General features: G+C 44.2%; 1 protein-coding gene across 1 annotated transcript in view; it reads left to right on the forward strand.

Annotated features, from left to right (window-relative positions):
• LOC124803334 (vesicular glutamate transporter 1) overlaps positions 1–16,656 on the forward strand; it is a 199,208-nt gene that overhangs the window by 154,749 nt on the left and 27,803 nt on the right. The window contains exon 11 of the mRNA XM_047264518.1: positions 10,979–11,230. Coding sequence (XP_047120474.1) covers positions 10,979–11,230 — 252 coding nt within the window. The remainder of the gene's footprint in view (positions 1–10,978; positions 11,231–16,656) is intronic.

Here is a 16,656-nt window from a genome sequence, read left to right on the forward strand (position 1 = left end):
TATTTTCTCTGCTATTTCCATGTTTTCCCTGGTTTCCTCATTTCTTTTACTTCAAAAATCTTATTCATGATTTTCCTTCTGAATCTCTCTCTTTCGTATATCATTTATCTACTGATTCTTGCTTATTCTAGATATTGTTTTTATTCTTTATTTTTTATTGAGTCTTGTTCTTTGTGAGTCTGTTGTTGTTCACGCAATGAATGTCTCCATAGAATGTTAGCCGTCATTTTCTACTCATGTCTGTGACTCTACATGTGCTCGTGTAATTCTTTGGTTAGTCTCTTCAGCCAGATACAATTTGTGTGAACTGCTCGAAACCTTTTCGGAGGACTTTATGTCGTCATTTTTCTGTCTGTACTCTTCCTGATTCTTCGATTGTGGTCATCTATGATGCTAGAGTGCATCTGGTAGTACAGCTGTATTTCAATGCTAGCGTATGGCGTGTCCTGAATTGTTCCTTTTATTGTAAGTTCGTACGCTTTCAGAAGTTGTTCTGTTGGATAACTTGTTTGATGTTCTGTTTCTAAATACTCTCATAAATACTTCAATTTTTTCACTCTGTTAACGTTTCCATATTTTGTGTTCATGGCTTGGGTGTTGCTGACTTTCCATGAACTGCTTTTTTCTCATATGATATCTGTAGTCATGTTTTGGCAGACGACTTTATATGTACTCGTATTCAAGTGTTCAAGTGCTTTTTGTGCTTATTTTCTATTGATGCTGAGTATTGCTAGGTCATCTGCAAATGCCAGGCATTTTATGCCAATCTTCTTTGCACGTGTTCTTCCTGACGGAGCACTTTTACTTTTTTCTCATTCTTTGACAATTCTGTCCAAGACCATGTTGAATAAAAGCTATGAGAGAGCATCTCCTTGCCTGACCCCTGTCGTTATCTCAAACGGTTCTGAGATTTCTCCCATAAATTTTGTTTTAGGTAATGCGTCTGTGGTATCTGTTGTAAGAATACTCTTGTTTTTCTGTCTATTCCGTATCATTCCAATGTGTCAACGAGAGTCTGCCTGTCTAGTGAGTGATATTTAAGTAGTGTTGATGTAGTGGTCACAGATTAAATAACGAGTTATCAGTAAGCAAACTACACTCCTGGAAATTGAAATAAGAACACCGTGAATTCATTGTCCCAGGAAGGGGAAACTTTATCGACACATTCCTGGGGTCAGATACATCACATGATCACACTGACAGAACCACAGGCACATAGACACAGGCAACAGAGCATGCACAATGTCGGCACTAGTACAGTGTATATCCACCTTTCGGAGCAATGCAGGCTGCTATTCTCCCATGGAGACGATCGTAGAGATGCTGGATGTAGTCCTGTGGAACGGCTTGCCATGCCATTTCCACCTGGCGCCTCAGTTGGTCCAGCGTTCGTGCTGGACGTGCAGACCGCGTGAGACGACGCTTCATCCAGTCCCAAACATGCTCAATGGGGGACAGATCCGGAGATCTTGCTGGCCAGGGTAGTTGACTTACACCTTCTAGAGCACGTTGGGTGGCACGGGATACATGCGGACGTGCATTGTCCTGTTGGAACAGCAAGTTCCCTAGCCGGTCTAGGAATGGTAGAACGATGGGTTCAATGACGGTTTGGACGTACCGTGCACTATTCAGTGTCCCCTCGACGATCACCAGTGGTGTACGGCTAGTGTAGGAGATCGCTCCCCACACCATGATGCCGGGTGTTGGCCCTGTGTGCCTCGGTCGTATGCAGTCCTGATTGTGGCGCTCACCTGCACGGCGCCAAACACGCATACGACCATCATTGGCACCAAGGCAGAAGCGACTCTCATCGCTGAAGACGACACGTCTCCATTCGTCCCTCCATTCACGCCTGTCGCGACACCACTGGAGGCGGGCTGCACGATGTTGGGGCGTGAGCGGAAGACGGCCTAACGGTGTGCGGGACCGTAGCCCAGCTTCATGGAGACGGTTGCGAATGGTCCTCGCCGATACCCCAGGAGCAACAGTGTCCCTAATTTGCTGGGAAGTGGCGGTGCGGTCCCCTACGGCACTGCGTAGGATCCTACGGTCTTGGCGTGCATCCGTGCGTCGCTTCGGTCCGGTCCCAGGTCGACGGGCACGTGCCCCTTCCGCCGACCACTGGCGACAACATCGATGTACTGTGGAGACCTCACGCCCCACGTGTTGAGCAATTCGGCGGTACGTCCACCCGGCCTCCCGCATGCCCACTATACGCCCTCGCTCAAAGTCCGTCAACTCCACATACGGTTCACGTCCACGCTGTCGCGGCATGCTACCAGTGTTAAAGAGTGCGATGGAGCTCCGTATGCCACGGCAAACTGGCTGACACTGACGGCGGCGGTGCACAAATGCTGCGCAGCTAGCGCCATTCGACGGCCAACACCGCGGTTCCTGGTGTGTCCGCTGTGCCGTGCGTGTGATCATTGCTTGTACAGCCCTCTCGCAGTGTCCGGAGCAAGTATGGTGGGTCTGACACACCGGTGTCAATGTGTTCTTTTTTCCATTTCCAGGAGTGTATGTTCTCCGGGAAGCCGACTTGGAGGAAGTAAGCGCAGCTGCGTGCTGCAGTTGGCAGCAGAACAAAGAATGGAATTTTAGGTCATGTAGGATCTTCACAGTCCATTTTGTAATTCCGGTGTCTGATAATACCACAGGAGCAATATGTACAAAGTTATTCCTCCACATGACATTAAACTCATCTTCTGTGTTCTTAATTTATCTGGTCGTCTCCACATTGCAAATTATGAGTGCTGTATATAGCAACGTCTATGAGGAGGGAGACGTGTACAGCTTTATTCATCACCGTTCTGTGATCTTGTTTTTCTTTTGTCGTCTGTCTTTTTACTGGATTGAAGCGGCCCACCACGAATATGTCTCCTGTACCAACCTCTTCATCTCCTAGTAGCACTGGCAATCTATGTCCTCAATTATTTGCTGTATGTATTCCAGTATCCGGCTCACTTTACAGTTTTCCCCTCTACAGCTCCTTCTAATACCATGGAAGTCATTACCTTACGTCTTAACAAATGTCCTGTCATCCTGTTCCTTCTCCTTGTCAGTGCTTTCCACATATTCCTTTCCTCTCCGATTCTGCGCAGAACCTCCTCATTGCTTACCTTGTCAGTCCACCTAATTCTCAACATTGGGCCTGGCCGCCAAGAGCTGTTGCATAACGATTTGATTCACGGATCCAGTTATATGGCTAATTCCGTGTATGGCGTTTTTACGACTATCACGTCTGGGGCCTGAGATGGCATCAATGTAATACCGAAACTGGTAGCACATAAGAAGTTCATAAAATAAATTTCTGCAATATATACTGCTGTTGGTAAATTATTACATCAAGAAATACATGCCAGCCGTTGTCCCATGGTCCATAATGGATCAACGAAGAGAAAACGCAATATGGTCCCAAAGAATGTTGAAATAAACATCATGATTCATGTTCACGGTAGCCACAATTAATGAGCCCGAGTCATCGTACGATAAACATCACAGAACAACATCCAGAGTGACCAGAAACCTACAGGCACTCCATTCGATGACTAGCATCATTTGAAAAGAGGGAAAATGGCGACTCATCGGTCCATTGTACACTTCTGAAATAAGATACCACACAGTATCTATGTTTCTTGTCCGCTGAAGACGTTTAACGTCAGATGCCACTGTGTTCAGGTCCTTTCGCGAGGTACCCGACTCAAAAGGCCCGTTTAATGCAGTTCCCTTCACAATGTTGTCTCGAAAACTAACTGAGAAGGATTTGCATTCATTGGTTGCAGCAATTGTTCTTGGGCTTGAAACTGCTTGTCACTGACAAGGGCCGGCCGCGGTGGTCTAGCGGTTCTAGGCGCGCAGTCCGGAACCGCGCGACTGCTACGGTCGCAGGTTCGAATCCTGCCTCGGGCATGGATGTGTGTGATGTCCTTAGGTTAGTTAGGTTTAAGTAGTTCTAAGTTCTCGGGGACTGATGACCACAGTAGTTAAGTCCCGTAGTACTCAGCGCCATTTGAACCATTTTGAACTGACAAGGAGTGACATTTGTCCCTGAGCGTTGGGATGCCATTCCTTGTATACTCTTTAGACTGCACTGATACATCAACAAATCGGGAAACTTTCCATCGTGGTGTAGACATGGAAACGTCCAAACGAAATACCTCCTTTCTGCTATTCTTTAACGATTCCAACTCCTCTTACGGCACCGATTCCACACAACTAACAAGCACACACACACATACACAGACAGACACGTTAATTCCCTGCCAGTACTTACGTCAGACGTGGTGGATCACAGATCATCTACTACTAGTTCTACATCCTCTACAGAGCCCAGAAGCTATCAGACTTTCCTTTTAAGAAAGGTTCCTAAATACTGGAAAATTGCTCAAGTCACACCAATACCCAAAAAGAGACGTAGGAATAATCAACTGAATTACAGGCCCAGATCACTAACGTCGATTTTCAGTAGGGTTTTGGAACATATACTGTGTTCGAACGTTATGAAATACCTCGAAGAAAACGATTCATTGACACATAGCACCGATTCAGAAAACATCGTTCTTGTGAAACACAACTAGCTCTTTATACGCATAAAGTAATCGGTCCTATGGGCAGGGGATGTCAAATTGATTCCATATTTTCAGATTTCCAGAAGGCTTTCGACACCGTTCCTCACAAGCGTCGTGTAACCAAACTGCATGCCTATGGAATACCGCCTCAGTTGTGCGATTGGATTCATAATTTCCCTTCAGGAAGGCCACAGTTCGTAGTAATATACGGAAAGTCATCGAGTAAAAAAGAAGTAATGTCCGGCGTTCCCTAAGGAAGTGTTATAGGCCATCTATTGTTCCTGATCTACATTAACGACACAGGAGACAATCTGAGTAGCGCTTTAGATTGTTTGCAGATGATGCTGTCAGTTACTGTCTTGTAAAGTCATCAGACGACCAAAACGAATTGCAAAATGATTTAGATAAGATATCGGTATGGTTCCAAAATGACAATTGACCGTGAATAAAGAAAAGTGTGAAGTTATTCACATGAGCACTAAAAGAAATCTGCTAAATTTCGGTTACGCGGTAAGTCATATAATTCTGAAGGCTGCAAATTCAACTAAATACTTATGGATTACAATTACCAATAACCTAAATTGTAATAAACATCTAGATAATGTTGTGGGTAGAGCGTACCAAAGACTGCCATTCACTGGCAGAACAATTACAAAGTTCAACAGGTCTACTAAAGAGACTACTTACACCACGATTGTCCTCCCTACTCTGGAGTACTGCTGTGCGGTGTGGAATCCGCATAAGATGGGACTGACGGATGACATCGCAGAAGTTCGGAGAAGGGAAACTCGTTTTGTATTAACGGGAAACAGGGGATATAGTCTCACAGACATGATAAGTGAACTGGAGTGGTAATCATTGAAACAGAGCCGTTTTTCGTTGCGGCGGGATCTTTTCATGAAATTTCAATCACCAGTTTTCTCCTTCGATTGCGAAAACATTCTGTTGGCACCCACATACATAGAGAGAAATGATCATCACGATAAAATAGCAATCACGTAGATGTAGATTTTATCTGTTGAGCTTTTTTTCGCAGATACAAAGGTAACTGGATAATAAACTCTAGAAAATGAAAATTACTTCATTACTCTGTAGCGAGCCACTTATACCAAAATACTAAGAAAATTTTCTGAACGTCATCTTCAGTTTTGTCAGTAGTGTTCAGGCTAACGTACGAGGCGTGTTTTTTAAATAAGTACCTTTTTGAAATTAAAAAAAGAGACGTGCTAAGATATTACAATAATTTTATTTTTACATGAGAGCCTGTACCTTAATCTACGCACTGACGCCATTACTGTCTGATTCTTCCTTGTTTACGCTTTGTACTGAGTGTTTAAGATGCCTCCGATAATCGTGAGTCCCGCCGACTGTGAAGTACGGGCTGTTATAAGATTTCTTAGTGCTTAAGGCCTAAAAGTGATCGATATTCATCGTGAGATCTGTGCAGTTTACGGAGAAAACATTATGAGTGATGGAATGGTAATAAAGTGGGTGAGACCATTTAAAGATGGTCGCATAAATGTGCATGATGAACAACGGAGTGGGCGACCTTTGGTGGTTAATGAAAGTTTGGTGCAGGAAATGGACAATAAGGTGAGAGAAAACAGACGCTTTACGATTTCCTCCTTGCGGGATGACTTTCCTAATGTTTCTCGTAGTGTTTTGTATGACACTGTGACCGAGCACTTGAATTACCGAAAATTGTGCGCACGCTGTGTACCGAAAATGTTGACAGATGTGCACAAAACCAAACGTTTAGACAGTGCTTTGACTTTCTTTGAGCGGTATCACAACGACGGTGATTATTTCTTAAGGCAAATTGTTACGGGGGATAAAACATGGGTGGCCTACGTCACACCAGAATCAAAGCAACAGTCCATTGAAGTTGAGCAAGGGCATCGTTTGCTGCAAGACAATGCCCGTCCGCATGTGGCGAATCAAACCAAAGATCTCATCACATCTTTTCGATGGGAAAGTCTAGATCATCCTCCGTACAGCCCCGATCTTGCACCCAGTGACTACCATCTGTTCCCGCACTTGAAGAAACACTTGGGCGATCAGCGTCTACGAGATGATGACGAAGTAAAAACAGTGGTGATGCAGTGGTTAACAAGTCAGGCGGCAGACTTCTGTGGGGAGGGTATTCAGAAACGGGTACAACGTTATGACAAGTGCCTCAGTATTGACGGAAATTACGTAGAAAAGTAGATTGAGGTACAGGCGTTCATGTAAAAATAAAATTATTGAGATATCTAGCACGTCTTTTCTTCCTTGAAGGTCTCTCGGGCATGCAGCCGGGTTGACTGGTCGTTGTAGAACGAATTTTCGACGGCGTAACGCGCCATCATCATCAGGTTGCTCCTGTTGACTGATGTTCTAGGCCGGCGGATGGTGTGGTATATATACCTGTCGCCTATCCCCTCCACTGACTACGCGTATGGCCCGAGGGATGTGCAGGCCGCGGTGGTGGGGGTAGCTTGCGCTGACGAGATGACTGATGGGCGTCAGCACGCGTGCTGCCTTCGGCGGGTGTGATGCCCCGTTTCCGCTGCTCCTGCAGAACTTTTATTGCTGGATTGCACGCTTGGCTGAGCTGGAAATCCGTTGTCTTTGTTAATAAGGTTCTCGTGCAGCCGGATTTCAATTGCTTCCTTGTATACACAATCCCAAAAGCTAGATGTGTTGTGGAGGACTTCTGTGTTCTCGTATTTCATACGATGATTTGTCTCGAGGCAATGTTCTGCGATTGCAGATTTTGTAGGCTGTTGGAGCTCGGTGTGCCGTTTGTGTTCAGTACACCTTTCCTCGATCGTGCGAATGGTTTGCCCCACATATGCTTTTCCACGCTCACACGGTATCAATTAAACTCCTAAATAAAGTCCTAAATCGTCCTTCACTGTCCCTACAAGGGACTTGATCTTTGGCGGTGGGCGGTAGACGCATTTGATGTTATGACGTCCTAGAATCCTGCCTATTTTTCCAGGTACGTTCTCCGCGTATGGTATGTGGGCTGTCGCTTTCGGTAGATCATCATTAGGTGCCGGCTGTGGTGTTTGGAGGCGCGTCGAATTTGGCGGTCACTATAGCCGTTATTCTGGAACGACGCGCCTTCTTCAAGTGCGGCAACAGATGATAGTCACTGGGTGCAAGATCGGGGCTGTACGGAGGATGATCTAGACTTTCCCATCGAAAAGATGTGATGAGATCTTTGGTCTGATTCGCCACATGCGGACGGGCATTGTCTTGCAGCAAACGATGCCCTTGCTCAACTTCAATGGACTGTTGCTTTGATTCTGGTGTGACGTAGGCCACCCATGTTTTATCGCCCGTAACAATTTGCCTTAAGAAATAATCACCGTCGTTGTGATACCGCTCAAGGAAAGTCAAAGCACTGTCTAAACGTTTGGTTTTGTGCACATCTTGAAACGTCCCCTTTTGAACAATTATACATGACTGTGCTTAAACTGACACACAATATTTTGTTAGCGCAACGCACTCTGACTTTCAAAATTCCCTACAAAAGAATGGCCCTGACTAACATTAAACTATACCTTTCACAAATCACTTACCTCACAAAAATCTTCGCTGCTCAAGCTACTGCAATACAGCAAGCGCCACTACTGCCAGCTAAATAAAAGATTCAAACTACTGAAGGCACTAACTACTGATAGGGATAGTTAGCAAATGAAAGATATTAATAGAGAACAAACAATGTATTTACCTTGATATCATCATATATAAGTATAGCAGTTCATGACAAATTTCAAAACTCCGCCATCTCTCTCCCCACATCCACCACTGCTGGCGGCTCACCTCCAACTGCGCAACGCTACGCGCTGTTCGCATCCAGCTGCCTAACGCTACAATGGCGAGTGTTACAACAATGCAAAGCAGACACAGACTGCACACAGCACAGCCAGTGATTTTCATACAGAGGTGGCGTTACCAATAAAAAAACCTAAACAGCCTACTTACAATCTGTCAACATTTTCGGTACCCAACGTGCGCACAATTTTCGGTAATTCAAGTGCTCGGTCACAGTGCCATACAAAACACTACGAGAAACATTGGGAAAGTCATCCCGCAAGGAGGAAATCGTAAAGCGTCTGTTTTCTCTCACCTTATTGTCCACTTCCTGCACCAAACTTTCATTAACCACCGAAGGACGCCCACTCCGTTGTTCATCATGCACATTTCTGCGGCCATCTTTAAATGATCTCACCCACTTTATTACCATTCCATCAATCATAATGTTTTCTCCGTAAACTGCACAGATCTCACGATGAATATCGATCGCTTTTAGGTCTTTAGCACTAAGAAATCTTATAACAGCCCGTACTTCACAGTCGGCGGGACTCACGATTATAGGAGGCATCTTAAACACTCAGTACAAAACGTAAACAAGGAAGTATAGTCTGTCGGTAAACTGAAGAGCGAGCGAACGAGTCCCCACACTGCCAACCCAGCTACGTCGCAAGGCGCTTCTACAGGCTGTTTCACAACGTAGAACCGGCCCTGCCGCGGCGCGCGCTTTAAATCTGTGGCGACGCCGTGTACAGATACGTCTCGGATGCGTTTATTTCTAGACAAATGCATTAAGAGCATAAGAAACACAAAAAACGATAGCTTCTTCCGAAACACAACATTATAGAGTAAATATTATTAACATAAGAACGGAAGTCAGGATTCTACTAAAACATAGAACCAAGTGCCTGTTCATGTGAATGTATGTTCCTCTATTGCCATTCGTAAAACGAACCCCATATAATGCAATCAGTCTGTAGAATTTAAGGCTTGTTCTCATTTTGTCTTTCTACTAAAAGGTAGAGGTTTTCTTTGAAGGACTGCATTGAAACTTAACAATTCTTGCAACACGAAGAGTGTTTAAAAATTAGGCAGAAATTTATAATTTTGTGTGTTGTATTAGTCCGATTTGCACCACTTTTTTGTCACTGCCTTTGTAAACATGCCTCAAAAGTATGTGTACAATGTTATTCATATTGGGTATTTACTCTGTTGTCAGCTTTCAGAAAGGTTACATGTATTTTGGTAGTATCAACGATTATTTGTTTTGTATAAAAATAAATTAGATAATCTGTATTAAATTTGTTATAAGAATAGAATAAAGTGTATGAAATTTTTAGAAATGGTAAATATTGCTTTTGGTGAGCCCGTTATGAGTAAACCAAGGGCAGACAAGTGGTATAAAAATTTCAAAGCGGGCCTTAAAGGACAGCGATTTTACAAGCATGGATGAGATTAAAAATGCACAGTTAAGAAACCTATTAACTATCCCGAAGAAACAGCTCCTAAAGTGTTTCGGGAACTAGAAAAAGTACTGGTATAAGTATATAGTATATATTTGGGAATATTTTGAAGAGGATAACATTGCTTTAGATTAACAAATAAAGTTCTTACCAAAACATAAAAATGAATATGTGAACGCATCTCGAATGTCAATCTTTTTGCTTGGAAGTCTAGAATCGGTGTACATGTTTCGAAGGAAATTTCAGCAGTGTTTCGAATAGCTATTGCACACATGTTTTAAGCCATATGTCTTAGAATCAGGTGAATAGTGATCGAGGTACAGATTTAGTGTTCCATAAGCACCAAAGGGGTCTATACCGATGGGTTTCCTCCCAAAACTATTAGTTTTACTTCGCGGCGATTCCAGTAAACCATGCGGCTTTTTTTTTCGTTCCTTACTTACGTGTCCTATTGGGTGAGGCTGACGTTTGCATAGATTGCAGCCCTTTAATTGGGACTGGTAATATTAGCCAATAGGTCTTTTTGGGCCGCCTCTTTAATACACGCTGTAATTACATTAGAGACGATCGAACGCTTGTTACTCCGCAAATACCTTCACTTCTTCGTATTTTACACATTTTCTTGTAATGCTAGACGATTATCCATGACTTCCGGATATCGGAGTACATCAGTAGGTATACAACGCTAACTCACTGACACTGGCAACTAAGATCCCACGAACAGAAATGACGTATATCACTGCACGCCGATCTACACCGCTAGACCGATAATGGGCAACTGATTTTGGATGCCCCTGTAGGCCGGTGGCAGCGTTCTTCCGGGAAAGGCCACTTCCCCCACCAAAAGCGCTGCTCGCTCTTGAGTTTACAGACAGACTATATCAAACAGTAATGGCGTCAGTGGGTAGATTAAGGTACAGGCTTTCATGTAAAATAAAGTCATTGATACATATTAACACATCTTTTTTTTAATTTCAAAAAGGTACTTACTTAAAAAACACGCCTCGTAATCCAGGGACACTTAGTGCATGTCGATCTTCAACGTCTACAGCGCTGTTGAACATAATATGAAAGTTTGGGTTACACTGATACACAACACGATGCGACGTGCCAACCGCTCCATGTTCATACTCTCTTTTGCAGACGCGAGACAGCTGGAAGACTGTGTTCATCATGGCGGCGATGGTGCACCTGTTCGGCGTGACGTTCTACGCGCTGTTCGCCTCCGGAGAGCTGCAGCCGTGGGCGGAGCCGGCGGCCGCGTCGCCCGCCGCAGACAAGAAGTGGAACCCCCTGGACGAGGCCTACCAGCTGGACCCCGGCAGGCAGCTGCCGCCCGCCGGCGACCAGCCGACCTCGCCGCCCCCACCTCCCGCCCCGGGCGTTCCCCCCAAAGTGCGTGCCAACCAGCCGGTAGCCGTCTAGCCGTCCTGTCGTGCCTCTGCGCCCTGCACTCGATCGCGGAGCTCTGTTATCCCTCAGTACCGTCAGTAGCTACACAAGAAATGCCTGGTCGGCACAGAATAGCGACAATAACAAAAGTCAACTCAGCCCGCGGCTCGGTTCAGCTACTTTAACCAGTTTGTCGATAGAGCAGTGGACTCAGACAGGTAGCTGAAGTAACGGATAGTATGCTGGTTGGAGAAAGAACAACTGAATAATAAAGTGAGAGTAGTTAGGGAGTGTCGAATCGATGAAAATTTTCGATATAACCATCGATTAGAAATGTTCCACTGTCGAGCAGTAGCTATATAATGGCAGCCAATCAGCGACGAATGCACGGAGGTGGGTGTTTTCGAATAAATTTGTCCCATAATCGAAGGCTTTGATGAATAATACCCCACTTTTAAAGGTTAATATCTAACAAACGTAGTTGAAAGAAAGGTATAAACATACAGAATCTTGAAATATAACGAACGATAATATTTTAAAAGAAAACAAATTGAAATATGTTATCTTTTGACTGACTTTACTGTATAAATGATTGTAACTAAATACTTTAACATAAAGCTAAATTAAAAGAATTAAACAAACCATTAGCATGAGAGCGAATTATAGAAACCAAAGCACCAACATTGGCAACTGCTTTGATAATGTAAATAAAATTTCTATTACTCGGTTGAATTAATCACATCAATCATATATTTGCACATCTAGTATCATAACGTACACCTTCTGCACTAACATCAGTCATACAGAGTGAAAAATATTTAAACCGACAAACTCTGGGAGGTTGTAGAGGACATCAAAACAAATATTTTTCCCTAATGTTATTTTTTCCTATGAGGAGTATGTAAACCGGTAGAGAAAGATTTCTCTGGCGGAAAATCAATTAAACCAACAAATACTTTTCCATTTTTGTATGACCAAGAGACAACACATTAACACAACCCAATTTCAATTACAGTAGATTTTCAAAAATGCCTCCATTGACACGTAAACAAAGGTTACACCGTCGGATGACGTTCTGTCTGACACGGGCAAAAACCCCAGGAGTATCCTGAATTGTTCCTGCTGCTGCTACTATCCGGGCAACCACATCCTCTTCTGATGCTACAGGAGTTGCGTAAACAAGGTTGCGCATCTCTCCCCACACAAAAAAGTCCAGAGGGGACATATCTGGGGATCGAGCAGGCCATGCTGTAGGACCACGTCTGCCAATCCACGTTTCTGGGAACCGTGAGTCCAGGAATAGACGCACACGACGACTGAAATGTGCCGGCACCCCTTCATGTTGGAACCACATGTATGTCTTGTAGGGAGCGCGACGTCTTCCATCAATTCTGGCAATTCTCTGGAGAGAAAATTGTAATAGTGCCTACCATTTAATGGCCTAGGTAGCAGATACGACCCAATTAAACAGTCCCCAACAACACCGACCCACACATTAACAAAGAACCGCACTTGATGAGCGCTAGTAACTGTGGCATGTGGGTTATCCTCACTCCAAACATGCGAATTATGCATGTTGAAGACTTCATCACGCCCGAACGTTGATTCATCGGTAAACGACAGAGAGGATGGAATTGTAGGATGCATTTCACTCTGTTCCAGGTGCCACTGCGAAAACTGTGCTCTAGGTGGATAATCCACTGGTTCCAGGTTGTAGACACGCTGTAAGTGAAATGGATGTTACAATTGCTCTAGAAGGACTGTTCTTACAGTCGTCTGATTCGTCCCCATGTGACGTGCAATTGCACTAGTGCTGATTGAAGGATCCCGCTACACATGCTCCAAGACAGCTTCCTCAACTTGCAGCGTTCTTACCAAGCGACGGCATCCCTGTCCAGGTAATCTGCTAAATGACCCGATCTCACGCAGACGTTGGTACACAGCAGCAAAGGTCCTATGATGCGGGATACGGCGATTAACATACTGTTGTCGATAAACCCGCTGTGCAGCTCGTCCGTTGTGGTGCGCTACGGAGTACGCACCAACCACATCAGTGAACTCACTCCAGGTGTACCGCTCCATTAGTAAACAGAGACAATGCACTACTACACTGGTGGACAGCAGTTGCCTGCAACTGAAGAGCGTAATACGTCCTCCACTGGTTTAAATAATCCCCATAGGAAAAAAATGACATTAGGGAGAAATATTTGTTTTGCTGTCCCCTACAACCTCCCAGAGTTTGTCGGTTAAAATACTTTTCACCCTGTAGTAACGATTATGGAAATGTTATTCCTGTTGTACTAAATAGTACAGTTACTAACTAAAATAAGCTGAAGATGATAGTTAAGTTGGAAAGTTGAATCACGGCAAACTTTCCATGGCTGGTTACATTAAAAGCGAATGTCTACTGGCTAAAGCTATTACAGCAACTACCATTAATGGCATTTATTTGTTAGTTCATTGTTCGCCTGCTTAGCTGGGCGGTAACGTGCTCGCCTCCCATGCAAGCGGGCCCGGGTTTGATTCCCGGTCGAATTGAAGATTTTCTACGCTCGGGGACTGGGCGATGTGTTGTCCTTATCATCATTTCATCCTCATCACCGGCACGAAAGTCGTCCAATGTAGTGTCGACTGAAATAACACTTGCAGTCGGCGGGCGAACTTCCCCGGGATGGGGCCTCATGACCATACGCTCATTTCATTTCATGTAAATTCATTAAGTGCAGAAAGGGCACTGCAGTAAGATTGTCGATATGCTGTACAGTAAAGTGTAATATTATTAACAATCAAATCTAAAGGTTGCATGTTTTAATGTTTACTTCTGTGCAGAAACCGCGAATGAACTTTTATTCTAACAAATACGGAAGATCAGAAAATGGTGAAACGGAAATCAGAAGCTAAATTCCCTACGCTCTTTTCTTGTCAAATTATATTTTCTTGCAGAAAATACTCAAAATTCCGTACTCCAACATCACTACAACATTGGGACCGTCGATGAAATTGTTGTCGTACCTTCTCGAATATTCCTCATCGTCGCGGCCATAAAATTTACCCTGAGCTGCTCTTAACGGCTGTTGACTTCACTACGCTTGTCACCGATTGGCTGTCGTTTTATGCCCGTTGCATTTCCGCCCACTGGCTATTTAGAAAATTTTCATCGATTCGACGTCGGCCGACCTGCTCTGTTCTTATTAATTCGTATTTCTCCACCCTGTACATGCGTGCGTCGGATATAATTCCTGGTCCTCTGGTCATATAGTATACACGTAACACATTTTACTTTGAAAATACCTTCGTACTAGGTTAGCGTTGAGGCTACGGACGAAAGCTGCAAGAAATATCGATACTGGTATCCGCACACCCTAATGTCACCTGTAGATACGATTATAATCAAAATATGACTAATCATTCAAACCACGGTACCAATTCCAGTTTCCCCAGGTATTAATCAATCTCTATTCAGTATTAGCAGCAATTTGTTGTTCACAACTGAAACGTGTATCTTACAATGATGCACAATTTTACTGGAGAAGAATTAGTCATCTACGTCTTAACACAGAGTAACAGCTCCACCAACCATTATAATACACTAATACTCCGTGGCTTGGACCGAATAAGGTTCTCAGTGTGGGAAACATCGACATCCAGTCTTTTAGAGCTGCAGCTTGCAAGAGGTCAGGCCTATCACGTGAATGCTGTCACTGAACATAAGAGCGCTGTTACAATGCGATCCTAGATATTTTCAGAAATGTTACGAGGAAATAAACTAGTGTAGTCGGTTTAGACAGGGCTAATAATATTAACACCCATTGCTGAGACGATGGGTACATGATGCAATCTACGACACAGCTTTTGTAATACAAGGTGATTCTTCTGCCCACATTACAAGTACCCCGTCCTTCCCGCTGTAATCAGACAACTTTATGATCAAATGTGAAAGAGAAAGTGTGTAATTCTACCAAATGTCTCTCCGACACAGTTCCATCCTTTCTAGTTCTCCCTGCGTTTTCAATAGGAGATGCGTGAGCAGTAACCAGATTTGACCCACTGCAACCAGCAATGCTTCGTATTGAACCAGAAACGCCAGTTACTCCGCCTTCGCAAGGTTCGTCTTTTGGGTTCAATTCTGGGGTGTGTCTCTTATCAACTTAGGAATATCAATTTTTGTGTCCGTGAAGGATAAGATAGGACGAGGAAGCATGGCTGCTAAATCCCTGAATCCACCACTCACTCGCCTTCAAAGGCTCCCCCCCCCCCTCTCCAACCCTTCCCCCATCCTCCATCGGTTCGTCCCTATAATTGTTCTATGATCACATAGGCTTTGCACGGCACTTTACACGGTTAACAGACACCTCCAAGAATTCTACTCAATCGAGAAGCGCTGAACTGACGACCGTTGAAGACGTAGGAGGCTGCCGTCCACAGGTGCTATCCATAACAAGAAAGCCGGGCGTCGGTTTCTGAAGTGGTCCCGCCTGTCGGACCGTAGGGCCCACATAATTACCCAGCGGGCGGTGTGATACCGAGCAGAGCTCTATCTCCGCCCACGTGACAGGTGATGCAAAGTAAGGCAGCCCGGGACTACTCGCCCCTTAACGCCTGCCGTGCAGGCCACCCAAATGACACTTCTGTTTCGCGTGGAGCGACCGTGTCCACGGCATACAACAGTGAGTAAGGCACCCGCGGATGAACACTGCTTTTTTCCACTGTAGTTTGAGAGTTATTTCTGTAACACTCGTAATGTGACTAATCGAACTCTTTAACGATGCGTGCAACTCTTCTTTCAGTCTGTTTTCTCTCTGCAATTAACCCCGTTTGGTAAGTGTTGTAGATCGTCGATTAATTCGAATTGGTGGAACGAGAGTTCTGTAAGTGAGCTCTTTTCTTGCGTGAATTACACTTCTTCAGTATTCATCTATTAAATTACAGTCCACCATCTTCTTTTCCCAAGACTAGCGTCGTTCACCCTTAAATCGACCAGAAAGATAATCCTGAACATCACCCGGCTGTAACTACTTTCAGTGACTTTACTTATTTGTATTTATTTATTGCTATTTCATCAAGACCAGCCCTCTTGAATTTCTACTGCAGCTCGTTTGACACGCGATTTATGCTATATTAAAACCATTATCGTTCAAATTACAATTCTAAAATGACTATCTTATCGTCTGCTTTCACGCATTAATTACATTTATTTATGCTGCAGGTAAGCTGGCAGTCTGTTCACTAGGCAATAATAATCTGCAGATCTCTGCAAGTGAGTATTCTAAATCCTTGACTACACTTCGCAAGTGTTAATGCACTGCTCCATACTTCAATCCACGACATCGACATTCGCCTGAGTTTGCCGATAGCTTCTAAATGACTCGTCTCACAACCCCTACACAAGTGAAGTGCAGGTGAATCATTGCCCTCTTATATACAGCAGC

This window comes from Schistocerca piceifrons, chromosome 6 (genome assembly GCF_021461385.2).
Source record: "Schistocerca piceifrons isolate TAMUIC-IGC-003096 chromosome 6, iqSchPice1.1, whole genome shotgun sequence".
Lineage (NCBI taxonomy): Eukaryota > Metazoa > Arthropoda > Insecta > Orthoptera > Acrididae > Schistocerca > Schistocerca piceifrons.